At 35.3% G+C, this 25,412-nt stretch overlaps 1 protein-coding gene across 4 annotated transcripts in view; it reads right to left on the reverse strand.

Annotated features, from left to right (window-relative positions):
- Window positions 1-9,146: 9,146 nt before the first annotated feature.
- Umad1 (UBAP1-MVB12-associated (UMA) domain containing 1) overlaps window positions 9,147-25,412 on the reverse strand; it is a 245,066-nt gene continuing 228,800 nt past the window's right edge. For 3 of the 4 annotated variants that reach the window (XM_046422556.2, XM_058572164.1, XM_058572165.1), the window contains exon 4: window positions 9,147-10,925. In XM_046422556.2, the coding sequence (XP_046278512.1) occupies window positions 10,668-10,925 (258 nt within the window). In that variant the 3' untranslated portion in view covers window positions 9,147-10,667. The remainder of the gene's footprint in view (window positions 10,926-25,412) is intronic. The other variant, XM_046422555.2, reaches the window with a different exon arrangement.

The raw sequence follows: 25,412 nt of genomic DNA on the forward strand, positions 1-25,412 counted from the left end.
AACCTAAGATGGGTAGAGATAGTTTCAGCAGATAGGCTTTCAATTAGGAAAACAGGAAACTATTGGCCCCTAATACCCATTTAACATAATGTTTTAATCAAGACTACAAAGGCAATAAAGATTTAGAAGTTGCTTTTAAGTTTAGTTCTGGAGACAATTTGTACTGAAAATCTTGTCCAATAAAAGACTTGATGACTTCTTGATGTTATAAAGTATTTGAAAAGTGGTATATTTAGATAACGGAAGCCAGAATTTTGTTAACCCATGTAACAATTTTTTTTTTTTAATTTTTAAAAAGAGTTTGGCAGCTATTGTTTTCTCCATGTGTAGAAAACGATGTGTATCTGCATCCTTGCATCTAGTGGAAAGGGAGGATCTATGGAAATGGGAAAACTTAGAAGTTGCAATTATTAATGGGGTAACCACATTGGTTAAACACTTAACTGAATAATATGGCACAAAATCACTATAACTCATTACAAGGATTAAAAAGTTGAATTTGTTTAATAAACTGGCTACAAATGAGTGGACCAAAATATATTTTAGAACCTGCTTTGACTATATAAAAAATAAAAGATAAAGGGCTTTCTTCTTCAGATAATGGTTTGTTTCTCCTCAAAAGTAAAATCAGCTTATTTTTCAAGAATGTGGACCAACCACCAAAAGGGTTCATATTTTTAAATTCTTTAATAAGGTTATGGTACATAAAAACAAAATGTCACAGCCCATTAAAACATTAGGCATTCTAGTTTATGGTATATATGTAAATCTACACAAATCCATGATTTTAAAAAGGCATATGATTGAGTTAGCATTAATCAATGTTGATTTAATAGAAGGCAGAATAAATGTTCCTTTCAGGTAGACATTGAAGAAAACCAAAAAATAAAACCTGTTATAAAACATTGATTCATAGTAATTTACAACCCCAAATTTAACCTAAAAAGTTAACATTGTCTGAAAAGTGATATAATAAATATATTTTTATTATGTTAGTGTTGATATGGCTAGCCAAACAAAAGGTAAACTTAGACCTTCAGAAAATTTAAGAAGCTAAATTACTTAGAATAGGAGTTAAACTTGGGAACATTAAGAAAATGTAAAATATTCTAGTATAACATCTAAAAGGCTACCTGAAGGCTTCTAACAGACTCATGGGAAAATTCTAATGTAGATGGGATACAAAATTCATACCTTCCTGATTCAATAGTGATCTGATGATCGCTTCTCGGCCTTTTGGCTAAGATCAAGTGTAATAGTGATCTGATAATTTACTTATCAAACTTATAATGAGCATACTATATGTGAGAGGCATCATGTTAATCATGGAAGTTGTTATGGTTTGGATGTAAGGTGTCCCCCAAAAGCTCATGTGTGAGACAATGCAAGGAGGTTTAGAGGAGAAATGATTCGGTTATGAGAGTCAACCCAATCAGTGAATTAATCCCCTGATGAGATTCATTGAATGGTAACTGAAGCTAGGTCGGGTGTGGCTAGAACAGGTGGGTCATGGGGGCATGCCTTCGGGATATATATTTGGTGAGCGTAACTTAGTCTCTTTCTGCTTTCTGATCATCTTGTGAGCTGCTTTCCTCATGATGTTCTGCCTCACCTCAAGCCCCAAGGAATGGAACCTGCTGTCTATGGATTAAGACCTCTGAAACTGTGAGCACTCAAATAAACTCTTCCTCTTCTACAATTGTTCTGCTCAGGTCTTTTAGTCACAGCAGTGAAAAAGCTGATTAAAAACAGAAGTGTACATTAAGATCCATTCAGAGATATGAAGCAGCCAAGTAAAAACAATTACAATCCAGTGGGTCCATGCCCTTGAAGAGAACACATGGTAGTTGTAGGACATCTTGCTCAGTTTAGGAGTAAGGGAAGGCTTCACCAGTGCAGGAAATACCTGAAAAAAATCTTGTAATAACATTTAACCAGGTGAAGAAGAGAAGGCCAAGGAGTCCCAGGCAAAGGGAATACAATATAAGGATAGGGTGAGAGAAGGTATGGTATATTAAATAGTTCACAGCACTGCTCAATCTGGCAAGAACACAGAGTGCATGAAAAAGAATATGTGAGGATGGAAATGCCAGAGGAGTCCTCTGCTTAAGACAAAACCCTTCAATTCTCTAGAGGTATCCTAGACCCTTTGAGGGATTTCATCTATATTTCTTAATAAAACTCATCTGGCTTTAATGTGGAAGATGGATGAGAGGGAGGCTTAACTGGATGTAGGGAAATTGGTTAGGAGAAATGATAAAGACCTTGACTAAAGTAGTGATAATGGGTCTGTAGTATACCCATTTGAGAGACAGATCTTTGTAGTGCATCAGTAATAAAATGTTATCATTGAGTAATGGAGATAAGAAAGAAGAATGAATAGATTCTTAGATTTTGTGTTTGCATAATCCAGGGCTTCAAATGCGGGTCGATCCTTTGAAACATGGAGGGAAGGGTGTCATATCAGCAGTCCCCAGCAAAAGAGGTGTATTCTTTTAAATATCTATATGTATTAGTTGATGGAGGGATCCTGTTTGAACCAGCTAGGCTGTATCTTTCATCCTGATACATAGGAATTTACCAAGTATGACAGTTCTCATCAGGACCATATAAAGTGGAGAAGGAATTCCTCAAAGAAAAGTGGAGCAGAAGAAGGTAGATAAGAAAGAGTTTGGAGCAAAGAAAAATAGCAGTTAAAGAATTTGAGAATAAGAGTTAAGACAGGTATTTAATAGCCAATTGTGTATATGGATATAGAACTTGAGAGCTTTCTGGGCTACAGATTGATTCACATGCCAACAAAACAGATAAACACGGAGATGCTTGTGTAAGGAGAAGACAGAAAGGGTAGAAAAGAGAGGCAAAGGTAGAATTCTGGGAAAAACAAAGATTCTCATAGTGCCCCAAGGAAAAGAAGTCCTCCAAGGTCTAAGATGGAATGAAAATGAAGGGAAAAACCAGAAAGAAATGTCATAGAAATCAAGAGTTGAAGACAATTTCAAGAAAATGGGATTAATCAACAGTGATAATTGCTTCAAAGAAATAGAGAAAGGGCATTTGGTGGGTTGTTAAAGTTCTGGAATGAATCAGTTGTGAAAGTTCTAACCAGGGCTGAGAAATCAAATTGCAGAAGCAATTTGAGTGGTGAATAAAAGTAAGGAAGTAGAGACACAACCAAGGACCACTCTCTTAAGAAGCTTGACTCTAACGAGAAAAATAAATTTACAGTTGGAGCTGGATGAGAAAGATCTTTATAAGACAAAGGAACAGAATTGGTTGAGTGGGAAATGTAAGACAGAGATATAGGAGAATACTAGAAGAAAAGTATACTACTGTTCCTAGAACAATATGTCAAAACCAAATCATTTAAAATACCTGAATGTGTTTGGGAGAAAAACAAATGAGAAGGAAAAACATTTCTTTCAAAGACAGGTCAGATAGGATTAATAAATTCTGGGACAGGGATATATGTAAACATAACTAAGAGTATACAAGGAAAACTTGGCAGTGAGATAAAACCTCAAATGAGTTAATCCGCAGCACCAAAATATACTGCATTGTTTAGAATCAGCCCTCACTCATCACAAGGACATATGTGGTCATTATGGGCAGAGAAAAACACAACCTGAAAAACATGGAGAATACTCTAAAGAGACAAAAGGTACAATTTGTAGAGGCATGGTAAACTTAGCATTATTTTCAGCTGCACAAACATAGCTCTAACTGAGGCCAGAAAAGGTACTAAAGTTTAGGAGTGCCATGCCTTTGCTTTTGGGAACTCTCATTTAGAGAAAATGTAATGATTTATTTAATTAGCTCATTTATTCAACAAATCCTGATTGAAGATTTATTATGCACTACATACAAATCCAGTAGAACATCAAGGAGAGAGGTGAGATTCTTAAACAAAATGAGGGGTGGAGATTGTACTTTGAAAAAGTTTACTTAGTTTATCTAATGTCCTTGTAATAAGAAAATACAGAGTGAAACCTATCAAAAAGATTTTTGGCTGGCAGAATATTTGGAGGATACAGTGAAAAAAAAACACATTAGTTTTAAAAGCAGGGAAGGCATTATTCTAAAGGGCTTATAAGTTTCTCTTTAGAGAAGAATCAAATGAAGATGAAAGACAGAGATGCCTTCCTCCATTAGGTTGAATTTCTGATTTCACACTATGGGTTAGTCAAGAGATGGAAGAAGTCTATATGTAATTACAGAGGTAGTGACATGTATTTAAAAAAAATCCCACTTACCATTGGTTCTTTATGGCTCTTACCATTGTCATTCCCTTCTTTTTATCGTTTTCATTTCCTCTTCTGCTGCCTACATCTTTAAGGTTAGGAAACTCAAATACCTACTTGAGGGAGAAACTTCCAGATTTTCCTCACAAACAGGAGCCAAGCTTCTCACGAGGAGGAGAGTTTAGCGTTCCTGTTTTAAGCTGTGTTAATTGATGGCTACAGCTGGCATAGTGTGAGATAGAAGACTACATACAGTCTGTTCCAGGCTCAAAAATATATATGGATAAACACAAATCCTCTCGAAGGTCCAAAACAGGGATGAAGGGGGAGACTATAGGAAGAGAGTGAATATTTAGGCTTTATTTTATACTAACCGCTTGTTTGTTTTTCGGCATCCATTTAAAAATTTTTTTTGTTGTTGTTCTCGGAAGGCCCTGTTCAAGTGACTACACTAACAATGTCACACATAGCATACTGTGTGCAGTGTACTCTGTAGGTAGGTGTCAGAGCTCAGGTTTGTTTTTGCCCTTGTTCTTGAACAAAAGCTTCTTGTTTGCTAGCCTCCCAAATGTTCCTAGGTATTGTGTAGAAATACATTAATGTTTAAACAAAATAAATTATATGTCTTTTGAAAACAAAAAGAAAAGCCATACACATAAACACACATATACACAATGAAATTGACATTACCCCGTTCCTTCCTCCATGTGCCTCAGAGTTCTAGCCAACACCTGTGGCCACACAAGGGGCAGACGTGGCAGCTGCAGAACCCAGATGTCAGACACTGAATTGTCTATCCCTGGTAGCAGTCCTCAGATGGAGCCTGTCTCCTTAGCTGACCTCTGAAATGGTCTATTGTCCGACAACTTTTCTGGCCTGGGTAGTAACTAACAAAGTCTGTTGGGGCTAGTTCAGAGTTAGCCAACTGATGGCTTGTTCTGAAGGCAATTATCTTTTGCTTTACCTTTCATTAAAAGTAAGGGTGAAAACTGGAACTGAGTCAACTCTTGACAAAGATCTATATTCAGATTTCTTCCAAGGACAAATTAAGATGCTTTTTGCTTTGACCAATTTTTTTGTTTCCCAGTTGAAACTGGATGAGATCAATTTTCTATTTTAGCACCCAGTGAGTTTTCATTAATAAGAAGCAAAACTAAGAGGAAAATAATGCTTAATTTACCAAGCCTCTATAAATTGTACCTTTTGTCTCTTTTGGGTGTTCTCCATGTTTTTCAGCTTGTGTTTTCCTCTGCCTATAATAACCCACATATGTCCTTGAGATGAGTGAGGGATGATTTTAGATAAGGGAATATCCAGAATCAGGAACAGAATTGGAACATTCTTGGGCACCTATCCTCTCTGAAAGAAGACCGAATTTCCTTTTACTGCTTCTTAAAACTACTTCTTAAAAGTTGAAGATGAAATTCATGTTTCTTTAGAAAACTAAGGAGCCACACATTATTTTTACTATTATTAAAGAAAAATAACATTTATTTTTAAAGAGTTGTGGCATGAGATTTCTTGGTTTCTTAAGGAAAAAAAATGATTAGGGCATAATCTCATTTCTACATCACTTGCTGAAGTGTCATTACATTTAGTGTAAGATGCACCATCTTAGGAAAGAGATAGGTAAAAGGGCTCCATTTATGACATAACATTTGCAGCCCTTTAGAGAAGATCTACTATACAGTCATAAGTCAAGATACAATCTGAGAAATGAGTCATCGGCTGATTTTGTTGTTGTGTGAACATCATAGTGTACTGATAGAAACCTAGATGGTATAGCCTATTACACACCTAGGCTATATGATAAAAGCCTATTGCTCAGAGACTAGAAACCAGGATAGCATGTTCCTCTACTGAATACTAATGGCAAAGGTAACACAAGGGTAAACAGTTGTTTAGACATATCTAAACAAACAAAAGGTACAGAAAAAATACTAGGTGATAGGAATGTTTCAGCTCCATCATACTCTGAGTCCACCCTCATATATGCAGTCCATTATCGACTGAAATGTTGTTATGTAGCTTATGACTGTGCATATAGTTACAGACAAGTTGACAAGAAATATACCTGATATTTAAAGGAAGATGAATTCTGAGGAAACTACAAAATATAGCTAACATCAGATGGTACTCATGTGCCATGTAAAATGTTTCAAATTTCCTTTATTAACTTTTATAAAAATGTATGTATGTCTCTTGGTCATGACAAGACTTAGATTTGGAAAAAAAAAGACATAATATGCATTAAGTTCATACTAATGCAGATAAGCAACTGATAAATAACTTGGGGAAACTAGAAAAATCTTCCATGCAGAATAATTCCAAGTACTTTATATGATACTCACCCCTCAAGGAGCTGGAGTTTATATTTCCTTATTCCTTGAGTATGGGCTGTGCTTTGTGATTTAATTCCGAAGAGTAGAGTATAAAAGGACTTGAGGACGGGAACAACTTCATGGTAATCGTGGGAAAACACTACCTCAGCCAAATGGTCAAAGTTAACATCATCAGTAAGCCATCATGTTTATAGTATGCACTCTTGATATGGCGTGATCTCACCAAACTACACTTCACCTTTATGATATTCCTCCAAAACCTCACAATCCTAGTTTAAACATATGAAAATATCAGAAAAACTCAACCAGAGGGACAGTCTACTGAATACTTGACGAGTTTTCCTCAAAACTGTCAAGGTCATCAACAATAAGAGAAGCCTGAGAGAAAATGTTAAAACCAAGAGGAGCCTTAGGAGATAGGATGACTAAATGTAATGCGTTATACTGGATAGGATGCTAGGAGGGACAAAGGATATTGGGGGGGGGGGCACTATGAAATCTGAATAGAGTGTAGAGTTTGGCTGACAGTAGCATACAAATATTGGTTCCTTAGTTCTGTCAAAAAGAGGAGAAACACTATCTTTGTAATTTTTCTGTAAATCTGAAATTATTCTCAAATGTTTATTTAAAAATTTAGAGAGACGATTAATATTTTGCTATATTGATTGTAACAGAGCTCCTGTTAATCAATACATGTCTGTCTTTCTCTCTCACACACACACACCTATCCACCAAACATATGGCATTAAGATTCATTTTCCTGAAACATAAGAATATTTCATCTTTAAAGCCAATGTAGTGAGACCTATTTTGAAAGACTTAGATTTCCCAATAATTGGGTCATTCCCTCAGTAATATGCCACAAATGCTCAGAAGGTATATTCACAAACCTGTTATTTCTTGTTGGCTTTCAAAAATGTTACGTCTTTTATTCACCTATCGAATACACATAATTTTGTATAAGCAGTAATTAATGACATCATTAATAAGGGAATGCATTAATCTCTGAAAGTAACATATTCTGTGCTAGATTACTAAGGGCAGTATTCACTTACTGATCAATTGCTATCATGGGATATAAGGGGGTGAAATCTGATGTGCGACCATTTCAGACCCTAGATGGCATTTATTTACTGACTATTCCCCATCTATCCTTTAGAATGATAAGAAATGAAGATTCTGGGAAACACTGAAAAACACTCTTTTCATCCTATTTCCAATTTATCATTTTAATTGATGGAGGATAAAGTGTTGGTGTCAATGAATGTTTACTTTTAAAAACTTGTGGGTCTCTAGAATTATTCTTATGTTGACATTTTACTGATACAATTTTTAAAGTTGAGACAGTCAAAAATTAAGTAACCAAATAATAAACTAGCTAGACTAGCTTCTCTAATTCTATTTTTAGGACAGACAGCAAATGCCAATAAAGAAAGCAGGAAAAAAATACTTGCAACTTCCTGAATACATATTAGGGTTAAAAATAAAACTCAGTAAAATCACTTACATATTTTATAACTATAGTAATTTACAATAGTCACTTATATTAAGGAAAAGGGCCAGGATCCTTGACAATAAGGGAAAAAAAAGTGTTCAATACAGAATTTGTAGCCAAGGCAAAGAGTCAACTAACATACTTTAAGACTAGTTTTTCATAATAAAATACTGTGGTAGGAGAATCTACAATTCAGATAGGTAATTACTTTTTTTATATGAGTCATTAAGCAGTTTAGTTACTATATATTTTGCATTGTATTGAACTACTGTGTGTGTGTGTTTAGAAATCAGAATTAAAAAGTCCCTTTCACAGAACATCAACAATGTGTCAGGTGTTTAGCTACCAGGCATTTGACATACACCATTTATTATCCAACACAACCCTGCAAGTCAGGGACAGAGCCTATTTACTGAGCAAGGGAACTGGGGACCCCAGAAATTAGGGCACAGGTTCAAAGCCTTCAGCTTGTGAATGAGGGAGTCATTACAAATGCTGGCTGCCTTGAATGCTTGAATGCTTTCCTACGTATCATACAGCTTGCTTAGAATTTAAACTATGATTAACACTATTCAAGTAAATATTTATTTTTCACTAACTATGTATTTTAAGTAATTTAACCTTTTCTAGGATTCAGTTTTCTCTTGGGAAAAATGGAGTTGGTTGTTGATTTCTAATGCTTCTATTTTAAAATAGTAACAATGATTTATATATAGGAAAATAATTTAAATGGCTATTTTCACATCACTTTTATTAAAATTAGGTCATTAACACTTATCCTTACTAAATTTTGTGATAGGGATCTATCTAGATATGTGCGTGTCATTCCTTTCAAATCCCTTCAGTCCTATTAAGCCAAAATATTTGCTCTTACCATTTTCAATGTTATTTCTTGAAATTTATATATAAGAAGAAATTGCATACTTTTCTCTGCACTACACAAGCTATATACTTAAGTCTTTACCTCCTACAGAGTCTGAAACTTGCACTCAGATATGAATAATGCAAAGAAAGCCATTTTTATGGATCTGAAAATAATCAAAATATTCATTTATTTTAATTCACATTTATTTAAATATAACAATTCCATAGACAAGTGAAAGTAATTAAAAGCATACATGGTAGACATAAATAAAGTGAAATGTATAATTATTTTAGACAAGAGTTAACACATATATTAGACTAATTGACTGCATGATTAACATTTAGTTTTAAGAGTACATTAACATGGAGATTTAAAAAGGATATGCCTTTAAAAAAAGTGCTACAAAATGTTCACATTTATGTCAGTAATAAGTTATATCTCTTAGACTGATGTTTTATAAAACTATGTAAATATCTAATTTAATCATTAACTTCACATGGTAACATTTGCAAATGAAGCACATTTTTGTTAATAGAAATGTTCTTTAAATAATATAGCATTTTATCAAGACCAGGCCACATTTATTAAACAAACATGCATAACACATTAAAATCTGAATAATTCATGTACCTTTAGTTTTGCTACAGCACTCCATCTTTGTGAAAAAATATATTTAATAGTTTGGCACAGAATTAATAAATCATATTGCTACTAATAAAAATAAATGTGACCTAAATTTTCCATGGCATAGAAGATTCACTATCAAATTAACCTCTTCCCTTTATGTTTTATCGACAAATGGCAGTTCTCTTCAGTTTTAGTTGGAATAAATGACAGATACCCAAGAACTGAAATTCATACCTAGGTGTAAGAACTGAGTTCAGTATTTATAATAGTAAAATATTTCCATCTGTATCATGGCCAACAAATTTCTAAATAAGCGAGTTATCAGCAATATTAAATACCATCATGAGATGTTCTTCAGGAGGCAGAGATGTTGAAAAGGAAATGTGGATCTCTTCATACACAGGGAACATATGTGTAAGGAGAGCAAATGCCAACTGAGGCAGAAGCAGGAAAAGTTCTTTGGAAAGTTGGTTGGATAGCACACATGGAAGAGCAGAAAAGGCTGAGAACAAAGAAATCATTCGGGGTAGAAAGGACTGTTGCAGGTCTAAGAAAGCTGAAGTGTACCACTCAAGGTAGAGCATTTTCTTGATTCAGCAAATGATCACTTTTACATTCCCACATCAGTTTGTCTAAACCAAGAATGAAGAAATTAACAACAAACTTTTTTCCCCTCCCAGAATTCATTCATAAACACTGTGGAAGAAGAAGCGAATAATATGAACTCAAGCTTCTTCTGAACCAAAGAGACTTCACACTCTCTCTTCAACTCAGACTACAGAGTTGTGGTAGCCAAGAAAAATGCCCGAGTTCTTTTTCACAGTGTTGTATTTTGAAACGCCAACTGAAGCAATCTTTTATAAAATGGATAGCTTCAGTTTTGTATTTATGACATGGGGGAAGAGGTAAGTAGAACTGGAATTCAATTTTTATACAAATGTACATTATTCTAATATATAAAACAATGAACATGATGCTATTTTATTTGGTTTACGATCCTTGCTTTTCTGAAGGCCTTCAAAGAGTGCAACGGCAAAAAACATAAAATAGATTAAATATACAAAAATTTTTTAAAGCTGTTAAGATGTAAATGAAGATTACGAATCACATAGCACTGAATTTTCAAGAGTAAAATCATACCAAAATCGTGATAAGTTTTCGCTGACATCATACGAGAGTAAGTGGTCAGGAAGGTCGCTGATGGTGCCCTGCACTGCCAGCACATGTGGGGCCAAGGTGAAGGGTACGTCGCTCAGGAGCTCCGCCATTAGTGAGCTGCTCTCCAGAGTTTGGCCTGCCTTATTTTCCGTCTCAGGGCCTGCCACAGTCACACTGGATGAGTTTTCTTTGCCAGTCTAAAAATACATATATATTTAAAACATTTAGACCATATGAACTGTAAGGTTTAGTAATGGTAAATGTGGCATCAACACATCAAAATGATTGAGAAATGTGTAATATATAAATACTTCCAGATTTGAATGCAATTATTTACTTTACTTGAATCCAAGTCTGTGCTAGGTTTTAAAATGAATCTTAAACTCTACTCTTAGAATGACCATCTATAGTCCCTTAAATACTATCTGGCATTCTTGCTGTTTCCCTAACCCAGATAATGTCTACAAAATTCTTCTCTGCTTTCCCAACTCTTTCCCTGATGCTTTCAGGCTCTGCTGCATGCCCAGCTTCCCTGAAAATTCTTATAATACCAGAGTCCAAAGTAATCTTGCTCACTTCAGAATGCTTATGGGACAAACTGCTAACAATATTATTTGGTGTTTCCTAGAGGTATTCTTTAAAAAAGAAATACACACACACACACTTTTTTCAGTTGTGGTGGACACAATACCTTTATTTTAATTTTTTTATGTGGTGCTGAGGATCGAACCCAGTGCCTCATGCATGTGGGTAAGTGCTCTACCACTGAGCCACAACCCCAGCCCTCCTAGAGGTATTCTTGTTAACTATGGTTCCATATGCACAGAGCTTATCTCCAACTAGTCTCTACAGTTCTTGAGTGCGAGCAATCTAATTGGTATGTCTTGTATTACCACCTTGCATACTTTACGGATTTATCCTAATATATTTTATTATATTAATATATATTAATTAATGTTAATTACCTTTAATGTGTGTCCTGAACATGGATTGTCTGATTTCCACTGGAATTAGCATGTTATGTTGCAATTGTCATCAAATAAGAATTGACACATCTCTTGCAAACACTTGTTTACTAAAAGACATGCACTAAGATGTTCACGGCAGCCCACATCACAAACCCCAAAACTGGAAACTACCTAAATATCCCTCAATAGCAGAACAGATAACAATAATTAAAGTCTATTTCCAGAAACTAAAATGAATGAATGACCTGCCACTATAAGCAGCTGAAATCTAACTCAAACTAGCTCAGGCAAAAATAAAAATAAGGGGCTGTGGCTGTGGCTCAGTGGTAGCACACTTGCCTGGTATGTGTGAGGCACTGAGTTCAATTCTTAGCGCCACATATAAATAAATAAATTAAAAAAAATAAAGGTGTATCAACAATTTTAAAAAATAATAAAAAGACTCCCTCCCACTTCCACACCTTCATCTCACACAGAATGAATTTGTCTTTGCAGAGGCCTACAAAGCCTTCTGAATCTGGCCCCAGGTATTTCTCTGACCTTACTCCAACCAGCCTGCTCCTACCTCAGGTTCTTTACTTTCCATTCCCTCTGACCAGGTGGTTGTTCTCCCAGAAATACGGGATTCCTTCCCTTACCTCCTTCCAAGTTTTGTCCAGGATGCCACTTCTTCAGAGAGGCTTTTCCTGACCACAATATTTAACCCTGTAGGCTATCACTTCACCTTCTCAACTCTGTACTGTCTTTCCCTCCTGCTTTCTGCTTCCCCATATCCCTTCGTACCTTGCTGTATACTACATAACTCATTCTGATTATTGTTTCTCAGAAGGAGCTTTTACCTCTCATGTTCACTGCTTTATCCCAAATACTTAGTGTCTAGGCCTTAATAAATATTTGTCCGGTGAATGAAAGCAGACAAAACTCTTGCCTTTATAGAGCTTATATTCTAATGGCTATAAATTCTGATAAATTCTTTAAGTCTAAAGGAGAACAATTTTCTGTAAGAGACATTTTTGTAAAACTTTTTACTGAAGTATAAAATACATATGGAAAAGGGCACATTATAAGAGCATAGCTTGTTAAATTTTCACAAACTGAACACACATGGGCAGCCAGCACTAGGATCAAGAAAAAACAAAGATGGTTCTTTTTCCATCACAATCACCTCCCTGCCCTCTAGTCACCATCCTTACTTATAACAGCAAAGACTGGTTGACCTGTGTTTGAATTTTAAATAAATGTAATTGTACAGTACGAATTCTTTTGTTTTAGGTTGTTTTCAGTATTATATGTAAGAGATTCATCCATATTATTGCAAGTTGGATAAAAAAAAAGTGAAGAACATATTGTTGCAGAGGACATATATTCTGACTGATATCTTAAAAGAATTACTCTGATTGTAGCATTGACAGTAGACAGTGGGGATGGGGTTGGGTAGCCAGTAAAGGAAGCTGAAAGATAGCTGAGAACAGAGATGACAGTGAGATTCAAGAAGGTTGTAATAGCAAAGGTGAGATGAAATGGTTGAATTGTGAATAGACTTTGAGAGTAAAACCAACAGTATTTGCAAGTGGAATGGATGGTGGGGCATAGAAACAAGAGTGCAGTCAAGCTGTGCCTCTTGGCACAGACCCATAATCCCAGTGACTCTGAAGCTGAGGCAGGAGGATTGCAAGTTTGAGGCCAACCTCAGCAACTTAGTGACGTTCTAAGCAACTTGGTGAGATCCTGTCTCAAAATTAAAAAAAATAAAATAAAATAAAAAAGGGATGGGAATGTGGCTCAATGGTTGAACACCCCTGGGTTCAATCCCTAGTACAAAAAAAAAAAAAAAAGTACGGGCAAGGATGAATCCAAAGTTCTTGGCCTAAGCCATGAGAGGGATGCAGTCACTATTTACAGGGATAAGAAAGAGTACCCAAGGAGCAGGCTCAGGCAGGAGACCTAGGTTCTATTCTGAAGGTCTGAGGTGCCTAACTGACATCAAATGGAGCTGTTGGTATGAAGAAGGATATGATTTGAATCTGGAGCTGGATGAGATCTGGAGATAAACATGAACACAGACAATTTTTCAAGGCATTGGAACGGTAAATGAGAAAAAATATATGGGTTGGTATTTAAAGGGGTGTGGTGGAAGCAAAAGATTTCTTTTTTTTTCCCTAAGTTGGGAGACATCATGACATCTTGTAAGCTAATGAGAAGAAGCTATTAAGAAAAATACATGAAGAATCTGTAGAGAAGGGTGGAGCTGGGGATGTAGTTCACTGATAGAGTGCTTGCCTACCTAGTATGTGTAAGTGCATGGGTTCAATACCTAGCACTAAAAAAAAAAAAAAAAAAAAAAACAAAAAAAACAATAAACTTGTAGAGAAGGAACTGTTCTCTTCACAAAGCATCCCCAACACCTACAACAGGCCCCTCAAATATCTCAAATATCATTTAGTGAATGACCTTAAATGAAACAAGTTATTCAACACATGCCTATTAAGAGTAGTCATCTTAAAATTTCACAAGAAAATAACACCAGTGTACTTTCTTAGGGCTACAACTAAAACAAATGTAAACATACCTTATTATGACAAAGTTTATTATTAAAGATCCACATACAGATCTGTCTCCTGAAACTAACTAGGACTTACAATGTTAAGCATCCTGGGGTCAGCCAAGAGCACAGGTATCAGTGAGGAGTGATGAGCATCCAGACTATTTAAAGGGCTTCACTAAGTGGTTTGTATAGAAAAACTGAAAAGGAAGCAACATTGGGTATGCCAAAAATAACACAAGATTATGTATGCATCAGAGGTTTGGTTACTTGGGAGTAGCACAGCAAAATGGATTAAGAGCACAAATTCTAGAGCCCGACTGCTAAGGTACAAATCCCAGATCTCATGTTTAGTGATAAACAAATTGCCTTAAGCTATTAACTTCTCTGTGTCTCAGTTTCTTTAGCTGTATTATAAGATCAGTAATAGTATGTATTTCACATGATTGTTCTGAGAATTAAATAAAGCAATGTTTTTAAGTAAGCAGAATAGTGCTTAGCACGGGTGAAGAAAGTGAATTAATAAAAACTTTAGGAATGTCAGATCCCATTTGGCTTTAGACAAAGTCTAGAATCCATTTATCCCTTTAGTGTTTGACATTTACTGGTGGTTCAAGTAATTTTCCCTTTCCCCTACCGCATCCCCCAATTTTTTTACCTACTGTTGATCTCAAGAGCAAATCTTACATAGATCTATTAGTTTCATTCGGTCCTCAAATTTTCTTTCTCTCTCTCTTTTTGGGTTGTGTACACAATGTTATTCAATTTCATTAGCCAAATCACGTCCTGATCTCACCTTTACAACTAAGGAGAAGGTATGTTACCTGTAGCCCTGCTTTCTAAACATACAACTTCAAAGCCTAACTCTTCAGCAGCAATATTTATTCCTTTTGTCCATGCTTTTATTAATAATCTTTCCAAACCATTCTTATGGGTCAGAGCATTATTCCTTGAAGACAATCTATAGCAAACCAATCTAGTATAATAAAGGATTTGATACATGTGGCTGGTTTCTTGGTCAAGTTCTACTTATAAAACTACATCTGACCAGAAGGTGGATGCTTCACACATCAGAGCCTCGGCCCTCTATTCTGTAAAATGAGTAGTGAGGGACCAAAGGTGGTGATGGTGGTAGTGATAATGATGATGATGATTGCAATTATGATGAAGACGGCAACTAGCATATGTACTGAACACTTACTTTGTGCCAGGTTTTATCTTAGCTTTATAAATATATCCACTCACAGAAGTCTTCTAATAGCTCAGTGGTCTTCTAACAGTCTGTGGCATGTGCCTCATGTTTAAGACAAGAGGACACTGAGGAACAGAAAGGGTAACTGGAAGTTGTCCCAGTTTATATATGTAGTTGGTAACGATACTGAGAATCAAATCCAAGTGATCCTTAATGGTCTATTAGCAAGAACCAGTACATTTCTGAGACATTGTGGGTAGACTGACCAAGTGAACAAAGCCTTGAAAATTCATGGGACAGTATTAGAAAATATGAAAAATACTATTGAAGCATATCCTGGCTTAATTTAGAAGGACAAAAAAAAAAAAAAGACTGCCTTTGGGAAGAAAAGTCTAATCAAATGTCTTACAGACAGACTGAAAAGGGATAGAAAAGCAACTGTAATTTAAGATAAGTTTATCCCTGAAAATGAATCTACCAGCAGTCTGGGTAGAGCCATGGGAAAAATACCATGGACAGTGAAACAAGATAATTGAGTTGATAATTGAAGAGGCAGACATAAAGGTGTGTGGGAATGCACTACAGTATTCTACCTTTGTATGAGTCTGAAAATGTTTCAAAAAATAAAAGTTTTAAACATTTTACTTAGTTTAAAAATATAATGGACAAAGTATTCTACCAAATGCCTCCTAGAATGATCTGAATTTCAGCTGTGCTGTATGTATTACTCCAGCATCTATCTCTTAACGGTTGGCTGGAGTACAACATTACAGTCTCCAAGGAGCTGCCTGCCCTCTTGGCAGAAGGGTGAGTGCCATGATGCAGCTGCTGTTGGCATGCTGAGAGCTGGAAAGGGAGAAATTATAAGGCTAAACAAGAGTAAGTCACAAAGAAAATGGGAGTCAAAATTCAGGGACCCCACACCCACTAAACTTATCAGTAAGTCACCAGCTTGGCAGCCAGTGGAAGCAGAGGTGGGGGCTGAGGGCTGAAACAGGTGCACCAGTTCCCCTGCAAAAAGCAGCCCCCTCTCTCTTAGACACCACATCTTGTGATTTTTTCATTTGCATAATAAAATGGGTCTTTAATAGGAAGAATTAGTATGTTAACCACAATGGAGCAGAAGAAAAGAATCAATTAACCTTCTGGTTAATAGCCAAATTTTAGGAAATTACTTCAAATATTATGTTCATAAAGGATAATCGTTATTTTTGTGATTAATCTTGTTCGCTGAAATGCTGCTATGATAATGGTTCTGAGTATAAGTTCCTGCATATAATCTAGCTTTAAAACTTTTTTCCAGATTAGTGTTTGCCCTTACATGGTTTATATATGAGTATGCCATGTCAGATATATATTTTTTTAATTTTAAGGATAAATTTCCTGATCTATATCATTACAACAAATAGTTTACAATTGGATGTTTTCATATGTTTATGTAAAAGTGACTTTTGGTTTTCAATTAATCTGTTACAAAATAGACTGGCCAAATTTATTCTTAGTTCCTTAAATTCTGTTGTCTTTCTTTCAAACAATTCAAAGAGGTTTACAGGCATTATTCTTTCCTTTCCTGTAGAGGGGCTGTAAAGATTCATGAGCTTCAATCTGTAAAATTTTCTAAGAGCTTAGGAAAAAAACATACTCCAAGAATACAAGGCATATAACACTTTTCAGTAAAGACTTAGAAAAATGAAGTCACTTCTCCAGAGCAACAGAAGGTTAGTGGCATCCTTGTAAACTTCACTCCTGGGTGTTTGAAAGCAAGAAAATTCAGGTTTAAGAACAGACAACTATATTTTTCCTGGCACAAAATCCCTGTAACCACAATGAAATCTATTAGGAGATGCCAAATTTGCAAACTTGGTAACAACTGGAGTCCTCATCTATTTAGCCATGCCCAACTAAATTATGAAGACTTAAGTAATATAAAACCACCCATATCTGGCATCTCTTAAAGGTTCCTGCTTTCTTCTGCAGTCCATTTCTCAGATAATGTCTATAAGAGCAAAATATTGATGCATTAAAATTTAGAAACCACCCTTCACTAAAATAGCAAAAGGGCCTATTAAACCCCTAGGAAACAAAGTATAAAACACCCACCAACACTCAATTTACATGTAAAGAAGGTAGGGTGTATCAAGCATATTTCTAGGAAGTGAGTTATACAAAGAAAAGATAATACCAAGTTCTGGCTTTCTCTACCTTTAAATTCTAATGTCTATAAATAAAAGACATGCTTCTTTGAACAATACCCAGAACCAGCAACACTGTCACTTTATCTCCCCAGATAACTATCCATTCTATTCTGCCTTCAGCTGGTATCTGCTTGCATTACATCAGATTCTCAATGGTGGCGCAATGTGGAGGGTCAAATCTGTGTTAGAAGCATAAGGGACAGAAGTTAGAAGAAGGTGATACAAGCTATGACACAGTTAAGGGAGTACTCAAGCTTTTTATTTTTCTAAAAAGCTGGTTGCTAATAAATATCTGGCTAGCTGTTAAAAGTCAGAGGATTGATCTCTTGCATCTGTAAGTCCTTAAGCAACAGTTTCCTTTTACTTGGGATGAATTTATATTTCAGAGGAAGAGACCGTTTCCTGTTTTTTTTCCCAAATTCCCTGTACCTGAACAGTATCTGCACATAGTAAGCACTCATTAAATATATTAAAAATTTAACTGAATCTAGTCCTCTTATTTCTCAGATACTCTAGGTACTCAGACTTGGTTTTTCTTTTTTGTTTTATATTTGGTACTGGGAATCAAACCCAAGGATGTGCTTACTAACACATACTCTACCACCAAGCTATACCACCGAGTCAAGACTTGATTTTAAAATCAAGGGGTTAGGCCAAAGAAGCAAACAAGAACTCAGAACACTTTGCTGCTATTATGGAAAAACTAGGTGGGATAAAATGAATTCTCAGAAGACCTTGCCTTCCATATGGCCTGGGTGTTGATTCTCTACAGAGTGAGGGTTCCTAAACTAGTGATGCTGGAAAGAAGATATTTTCTTTACTCCCTTTCCTTTTCCAGTCTCTGACATCATTTCAGTTCACAATCTGGTTCAACTTTTTTTTTTAAGTATTTATTTCCTTTTCTTTCTTTTTCCTTTGCTACTTCCACCTTCTTGCACTTCCTGCTTTCTCCCATCTTCCTTTTAAAAAAGAAAAAAATAAAAATTCTCCTGAATTCCTCTTTTCAGAACTCCAGCTGAATGTATATAAGTGAAGAAGGGGAAGTAAGCAGGCTGTCACTTGCTTCTGTAATCTGTTCCATATATTCTTAGAAAAGTGGCTTGTCTGAAGCCGGAAAACCTTCTGTACTAGCCAGCTAGAGTGGGGGTGCAGTGAAATGGGGAAAGAGAAGCATTTTAGGAAAGAAACCAGGCAAGAAACTGTTCAGTGTGGGATGCTGGTTTAGTACTGGTTTGCACTTACAAGGGCAAAAGCCTGACACAGTGATTAAAAACAAACAACAAACAAACAAAGCTTTTAAAGTTAGTTTGTAGAAATTCATGTTCTCCAACCTTAAGCTGTTCAGACATCTCCTATGCCCCCAGTCGGCTTTTCCCCTTGTGCTTTATAGCAGATACCTCACCTTCCTCTTCTCTTCTCTAGCCCTCCACCACCTTTCTCCTCACTGTGGGCAGCAGGGCCAGCCTTCTAGTCCTCTAACAAAATATAAACTGTCTGGTAAGAATCCTCTGTCTCTGTTCTACATCAAAATGTGGTTGCGTTCATACCCACCCTCCTACCCACAGCTAATTCATCACTGGTGCTGCAGATGCATTCTGTCCTCACTCTTCCCTGCTGGCTTCATCAACTGGGTTGTGTCTCCTCATTGTTCATTTTTCCTATAAGCAATTAACCATTTAAAAAAATTCAAGTCTATATTGCCCATTAGTGTATCATCTACTTAACACACACACCACCTTTCTGCTTTTCCCACGTGCAGGCTGAGATAGTTGTTGACACTTGCTGTTCACGACTCACTGGCTGCAATCTGCTTTCTCTGACTCTCTACTGACTCTGCTTCACAAAAGGTGCTGATAATTGCTGTCTTGCTAAATTTAGAAGATGTCAAAGTACTAATCTTAACATGACCTCTTTGTTGTACTTAAGGTTAGTGACTCCCTGAGTTTTTATTTCTTGACTTATGTGCCACTTACTTGAAACCCATTTTTTCTGGATGAACTATCTCAGGTATCTACTGCCCTACTCCTCTACTCCCCAGTAGGTAGATAACGTATGTATGTAGATTTGTGCATTTGAACCCAGATTTCTATCTAGAGCTCCAGACCTGTATGCTCAACTCTTACTATACACTTCCTTTTCGATATTCCATCAACCATCTTAAACTCAATATGTTCGAAACATGGAATTGATCCTTTCCTACCTTCAACCTCACTCCAAACTTAATGATTTTCCAATATTTTCTGTATTGTAAATTTTATGCGTCTTAATATATTTTCACACAAAAATGCTTTACTGATGTTTACCTGGAATTGTGTATAATTTTCTTTATAAGTCTCACAGCTTAAGTAGTGAAAGCCTTCAGGTAAAGGCTGTTATCAAGGAAAAATGCTTCAAAGATTGCCTGTTTTAATTTTTTTTTTTTTTTTTTTATTTAAAGGACTTAAGTTCAGTCATTTCTCAATGGAGGAGTATCACCTGGGGTGGAGGCTGAAAGTCCCAAAACACAGACTGTGCCTGCCACTCACTACAGAAAAGAGTTTAAAGAAACAGTTCAACTAAGCATCTTATTACTAGGTTAAATCAACCAAGCTGGCCTCAATATGTAGCCATGTTTAGAAAACTACAGTATCTGATCACAGCCAACTTTACAAAACAGCTTAGGCTTTTGTGCACAAATTCTTCGAGCATATTATGTACACCATAACTCTGAAGAATTTGATATCGCTTATTAGTCACACTGGATTCTTCTAAACTTCCCATTTATGTAGCCTTTTTCATTTTAAACATCTATTCAAATTCTTCCAAACATAATTAAACAAGATTATATTTTTTCCAGATAATTTCAAAGGAAAACAATGAAAAATGATCTGTATATCTCTACAGCATGCTGAGTATTAATTTCACTCAAATGAATGATTTTCACTTTGTAAAACAATAAAGTACTTCAACTGTCTGCATATACAACAGAGAGAAAATGGATACATTCTATTTTTAAAGCTCAAAATATAAATATTTACATTGTACTGATGCTTTTATATAATTAGATATTACTTATATAATTTTGACTAAATAGAAAAATAATAGTCAGAAATACAAAAATCCTAAAATCTTAAATAATAGTCACATATTGTGTTTTTTGGTGTGCATTCTGATAAAATGATCATTTAAAATTCTTATATCCTGATATATATTTTTAGAAACATTTAAATATTATGAAAAAGAATAATGAATGTAATTATTTCATACTATGGCCTTTGTTTTAGGACAAAAAGTTAATCCATTTTATTGCCCTTAATTTATATTGAAAATTTTATGCCTTGCCATTATTTCTAACATTATTATATAAAAACACAAATTCTTACTATGTACTTAACGTTTTCATGTCCATAGCGCAAATCCAAAGACAATTATCAGTAAGATCTCATTTACTCTGCACATAAACATCTCTCTAATCTCAGAAAGCAATTAAATTCTTCAGAAAAAAAGAGAAACACTAGACAGGAAAAGCCTTATTTTCTTTGTAATTTGAATTTAACATGTGGAATGGTCTACACACCTGGACATGTATTATGTGTTACATATTCAGTGAATATGTAACTGAATTTTCATATATTGATGAAAGTGAAAGGAAATATGTCATATCAAATTGAGAATGGAAATCATGAAGGTAGGCTTATTAAATTCCACTCAGAGTTCACAGGAGTGATAGTATTACTCACACTTGCTGCACCTAACCCAGAACTCTACTAGAAAAACAATGTTTGGCAAACTGAAGAGGTGAGCAGAAAGTTGTGTCACTTGACCTTGGCTCTCATTTGCAAAAAGGTTGTATTTCAAAATAGAAGATGGGATTGGAAAAGTAAATACAGCTGTGTTTTTTCCACCCCAGCATGAGAATGAAGGAGCCATTCAGAATGGCAGGAAGCAGGGTCCCTTTTTGGTGCAAACTCAGAATCCAAAAGAATGTATTATTATTTCATTTCAAGGTGAACTCAGGATGGTACTTTTTTTCCTATGGTAAGTATACATAACACAAAATTACCATCTTAACCATCTTAAAGTGTATAATCCAGTGGCATGAGTACATACATAATGATGTAATCATCGCCACCCTTCATCTCCAGAACTTTTTCATCATTCCAAACAGAAACTCTGTACCCTTTAAATAAAAGCTTCCTATTCTTCCTTTTCCTGAGGCCCTGGTAACTTTTATTATGTTTTTTGTTTCTATGCATTTACCCATTCTGGTATCTTATATAAATGAAATCATATATTATCTGGCATTATGTGTCTGGCTTATTTCACTAGTATCCATTTTCAAGATCCATACATGTTGTAGCATATATCTAAATTTTATTCCTTTTTAAATCTGAATAATATTCCATTGTATGCTTATATAACAGTTTATTCATTTATTTGCTAGATGGACATTTGGTTTTTTCCTACCTTTTGACGTGTAGGACCAAAGATTTTTGGGCTAGAGTATAATCAACTAGGTGGAAAAGCTAGGAAACAATTCTAACAGGATTATCAGAATTCAATAAATAAAGTAATACTGAGTATTTACTATGTGAAGGGCAGCTAGTGATATCCTGAAGTTAGGGAAACACAAACCATGATTCCTGCTTACTTTGAACTATAAATTCATGTAGTAAATTTGTCTTTAGACTTGTTTAAAAATATTTTTTAGTCATAGTTGGGCACAATACCTTTATTTTATTTGTTTATTTTTATGTGGCATTGAGGATCGAACCCACTGCCTCACATGTCTAGGCAAACGCTCTACCACTGAGCCACAACCTCAGCCCCTGTTTTTAGACTTTTATAATACAAAATTTGCTGGGCCTGAAAAAATGTAATTAAAGTAAATTGTGTCAACTTATTATTTTATGAATTAAAATCTGAGTTTAATCAAATTTCAATCATGTTTGCAATAGCTTGTAATCACTAAGACCGTTGACTCACTGGCACTCTACTCCAGAATTGTTGTATGTCATTATAAGGGTACAGATGTCATTACCTGCTCTTGGGAAAAGTCTGCCCAACAAAACAGTATAAATAAGGCTAAGAAGTGATAAAAATGGGCCATGATGGTTTCCAAAAAATCACGAGAAAATTTGAAAGGTCACACATATTAGTAAAATTTTAAAATTACAATGCTTCAACAGAGTAACAAATTTAACATAAATGACTGGAATTTCTCAAAGCAAAATACACAGTGTAGTGGAAAAATGCTTTCATATCAACAACTGAAAAGTTGGGTAATGTACAATGGACTCTTAGGGTCATGCTTTTTCAGGATTCTCTCTCTCTCTCTCTCTCTCTCTCTCTCTCTCTCGGTAGGAGAAGAAGGTAATTATCAGAATACATACTGTTATTTGTACATCAAATTGTTTGCAGATTTCAGGTTGTACATCAGACTTAGAAAGAGAACTATACCTAAGTCCCAATGACTCCTGCTTCTACCTAAACCATATGACTTTAAGCAAATCATTTAACCTTTCTGGGTTTCAGTTACTCCTCTGAAACTTGAGATAATTGGATCAGATGTCTAGCTGCAAAGCACCATGGTTCTAAATAGAATTGGACTCCAAATCTGCTGTATTAGTACACTTTTTACAGAAATAGCTCTTATATAAATAGAAATAATAACTATACAAAGAAATTAATGACTGGGGGGAATACATCTTGAGATGATCACAACTCAGAATTATACTATAAACATTATGAAAAGGATTCCTACAATGAAAGAATACCTAATTTCACACTGCTATTGATTATGATAAGAAATAAGTAGGAAATATACTTATCTTCATTCACACAAGTTATGGTTTAACAACAAGAACAAAGAAAGTATATTCTCAGGCTAATGAGTTCACAATAAGATGAGATAATATATATGTGCAATAAAAAGATGTAGAAACATTAGTATCATAAGCATAATAACAATATCTATAAGTTAAACTAAAAAATATTATAATTATCTTGAATGCCAGTGCTTGAAAAAAAGTTAATTTAATTTAGAGGAGCTGAACTTTGACAGAGAATCTAAAAGGATTTCAGGAGCACTTTCAAGATCGTTGACCTCATTTCATTGAGGAGGGAGTATTTCCATGAGAAGTAGTTCTAGGAAATCTGGAGAATTGTACGACGATTTTTAAAATTTTTATTACCATAAATAGCAAGGTGATAAAAGCAGATTTTGCTAATGTTGGTGGCAAAGTTTGGAGAGAAAAGAGGATTAAGAAAGATGCATGCATATAAAAGAAAGCAATTTGTTGGAGGTAGAAAATGACTGGCTACCAGAAGTGAAAGAAAGTATTGGCATAATCTATCTGCTGGCTAACAGAAATTGAAGATGAGATGTGATGGGGAAAAGCCACTTAGTTCTTTTCCACCACAAGTCAGCTTGATTTTCATGACAGCTGAGCCAGGGAGCAGGGAAGCTTCAAGATCGGTGGGAGCAAGAAACAATATGGCACATCTCTCTAGGATCCAAATGTTTATGTGGTGGTTCTTGGTAATCTGAGCAGTAGTTTTCAAAGGTCTGATATTTCACCAAAGTTTCTAGGTAGTTGATTTCAGAACCTACTACAGACTTTCCATCAGGCTCCTGGAAATAAATGCTGTGGCTTTAATTGTCAAAGTGGCCTAACCTGTAATTTTCAAGTGTTCTGAAATGTACAGAAACTACACTTAGAACTCAACAGAGATTCTGTTCTTCCCTCCCTGCTTTCTCTACAGGTGAGTTTTGGATGGGCGTTCTCTGAAGACATTGAATAATTTATCCGCCCTTGAAGCTGGAAATTAGATGATTTAGAAGAAGAGCCCTGTATACATACCACTGATTTTAGTTCTATTAACTTTACTCTGAGTACCTGTAAGGTTCTAATAGTGTGCCTATTTCTTTTTTTATTTTATTTTATTTTATTTGTAGTTGTAGATGGACAGCATGCCTTTATTTCATAAGCTTAATTTTGTATGTGGTACCAAGGATTGAACCCAGTGCCTCACCCATGCTAGGCAAGCACTCTGCCACTGAGCTACAGCCCCAGCCCAAGTGTGCCTATTTCAACTACGACAGGTACCACTTCACACTAAACAAGCATTTACTTGCTAGTCACTGTTCAAAGTTCTTCATTTGTGTTATTTCATTTAATTTTTCCTTTATGAGGTAAGTACTATTTAAATCTCCATTTTAACAGATGGGGAATGCTGAAGTGCAAAGAAGTTACACAGTCTAACTCTGGATTCTTAAAATTAACTATTATTCTTTCATGCTTCCCAAATCTGACATACTCAAAGGAAAGTTCACTTCATGCCTTTTAAAATGCAGTGCAACTGTTGCTAAAGACCAAAAAAACCCTTTTCCTTTAGAGGGAGTTCATAAAATACTTCTTCTCCTTCTCCCAGTACAAAACAAACAAAGTATATGAAATGTAGAAGAAACCAGTTTTGTTGGGGAAAATAAATTGGGTGCTGTATTATGTGTCATTTTTAAATCCAGCAGGATATGCTAATTCTATGCGGATCTTAGAAACCCTGAAATTACATACTGTTTAGACTATTTTAATCTCTGAAAGCACTGTTGTGATCCCTGAATAATATATTTTAAAAATAACTGTTTCACCTTTACCAAATATATTCCAGTTAAATTTAAAAACTTAAAGTAAACACATTGCTCTTTGTTCACAATGATGACTCTTCCTGAGACAGGCCCTCTGTGGTCAATTATCCAGTAAAAGGCACTGACTGCATTATACTGCCCACATTCTCTAGCCCATAGC

Source organism: Marmota monax, unplaced genomic scaffold (assembly GCF_021218885.2).
Source record: "Marmota monax isolate L192 unplaced genomic scaffold, Marmota_monax_Labrador192_F-V1.1 WCK01_AAM20220418_F8-fsc00144, whole genome shotgun sequence".
NCBI classification, from domain to species: Eukaryota; Metazoa; Chordata; class Mammalia; order Rodentia; family Sciuridae; genus Marmota; species Marmota monax.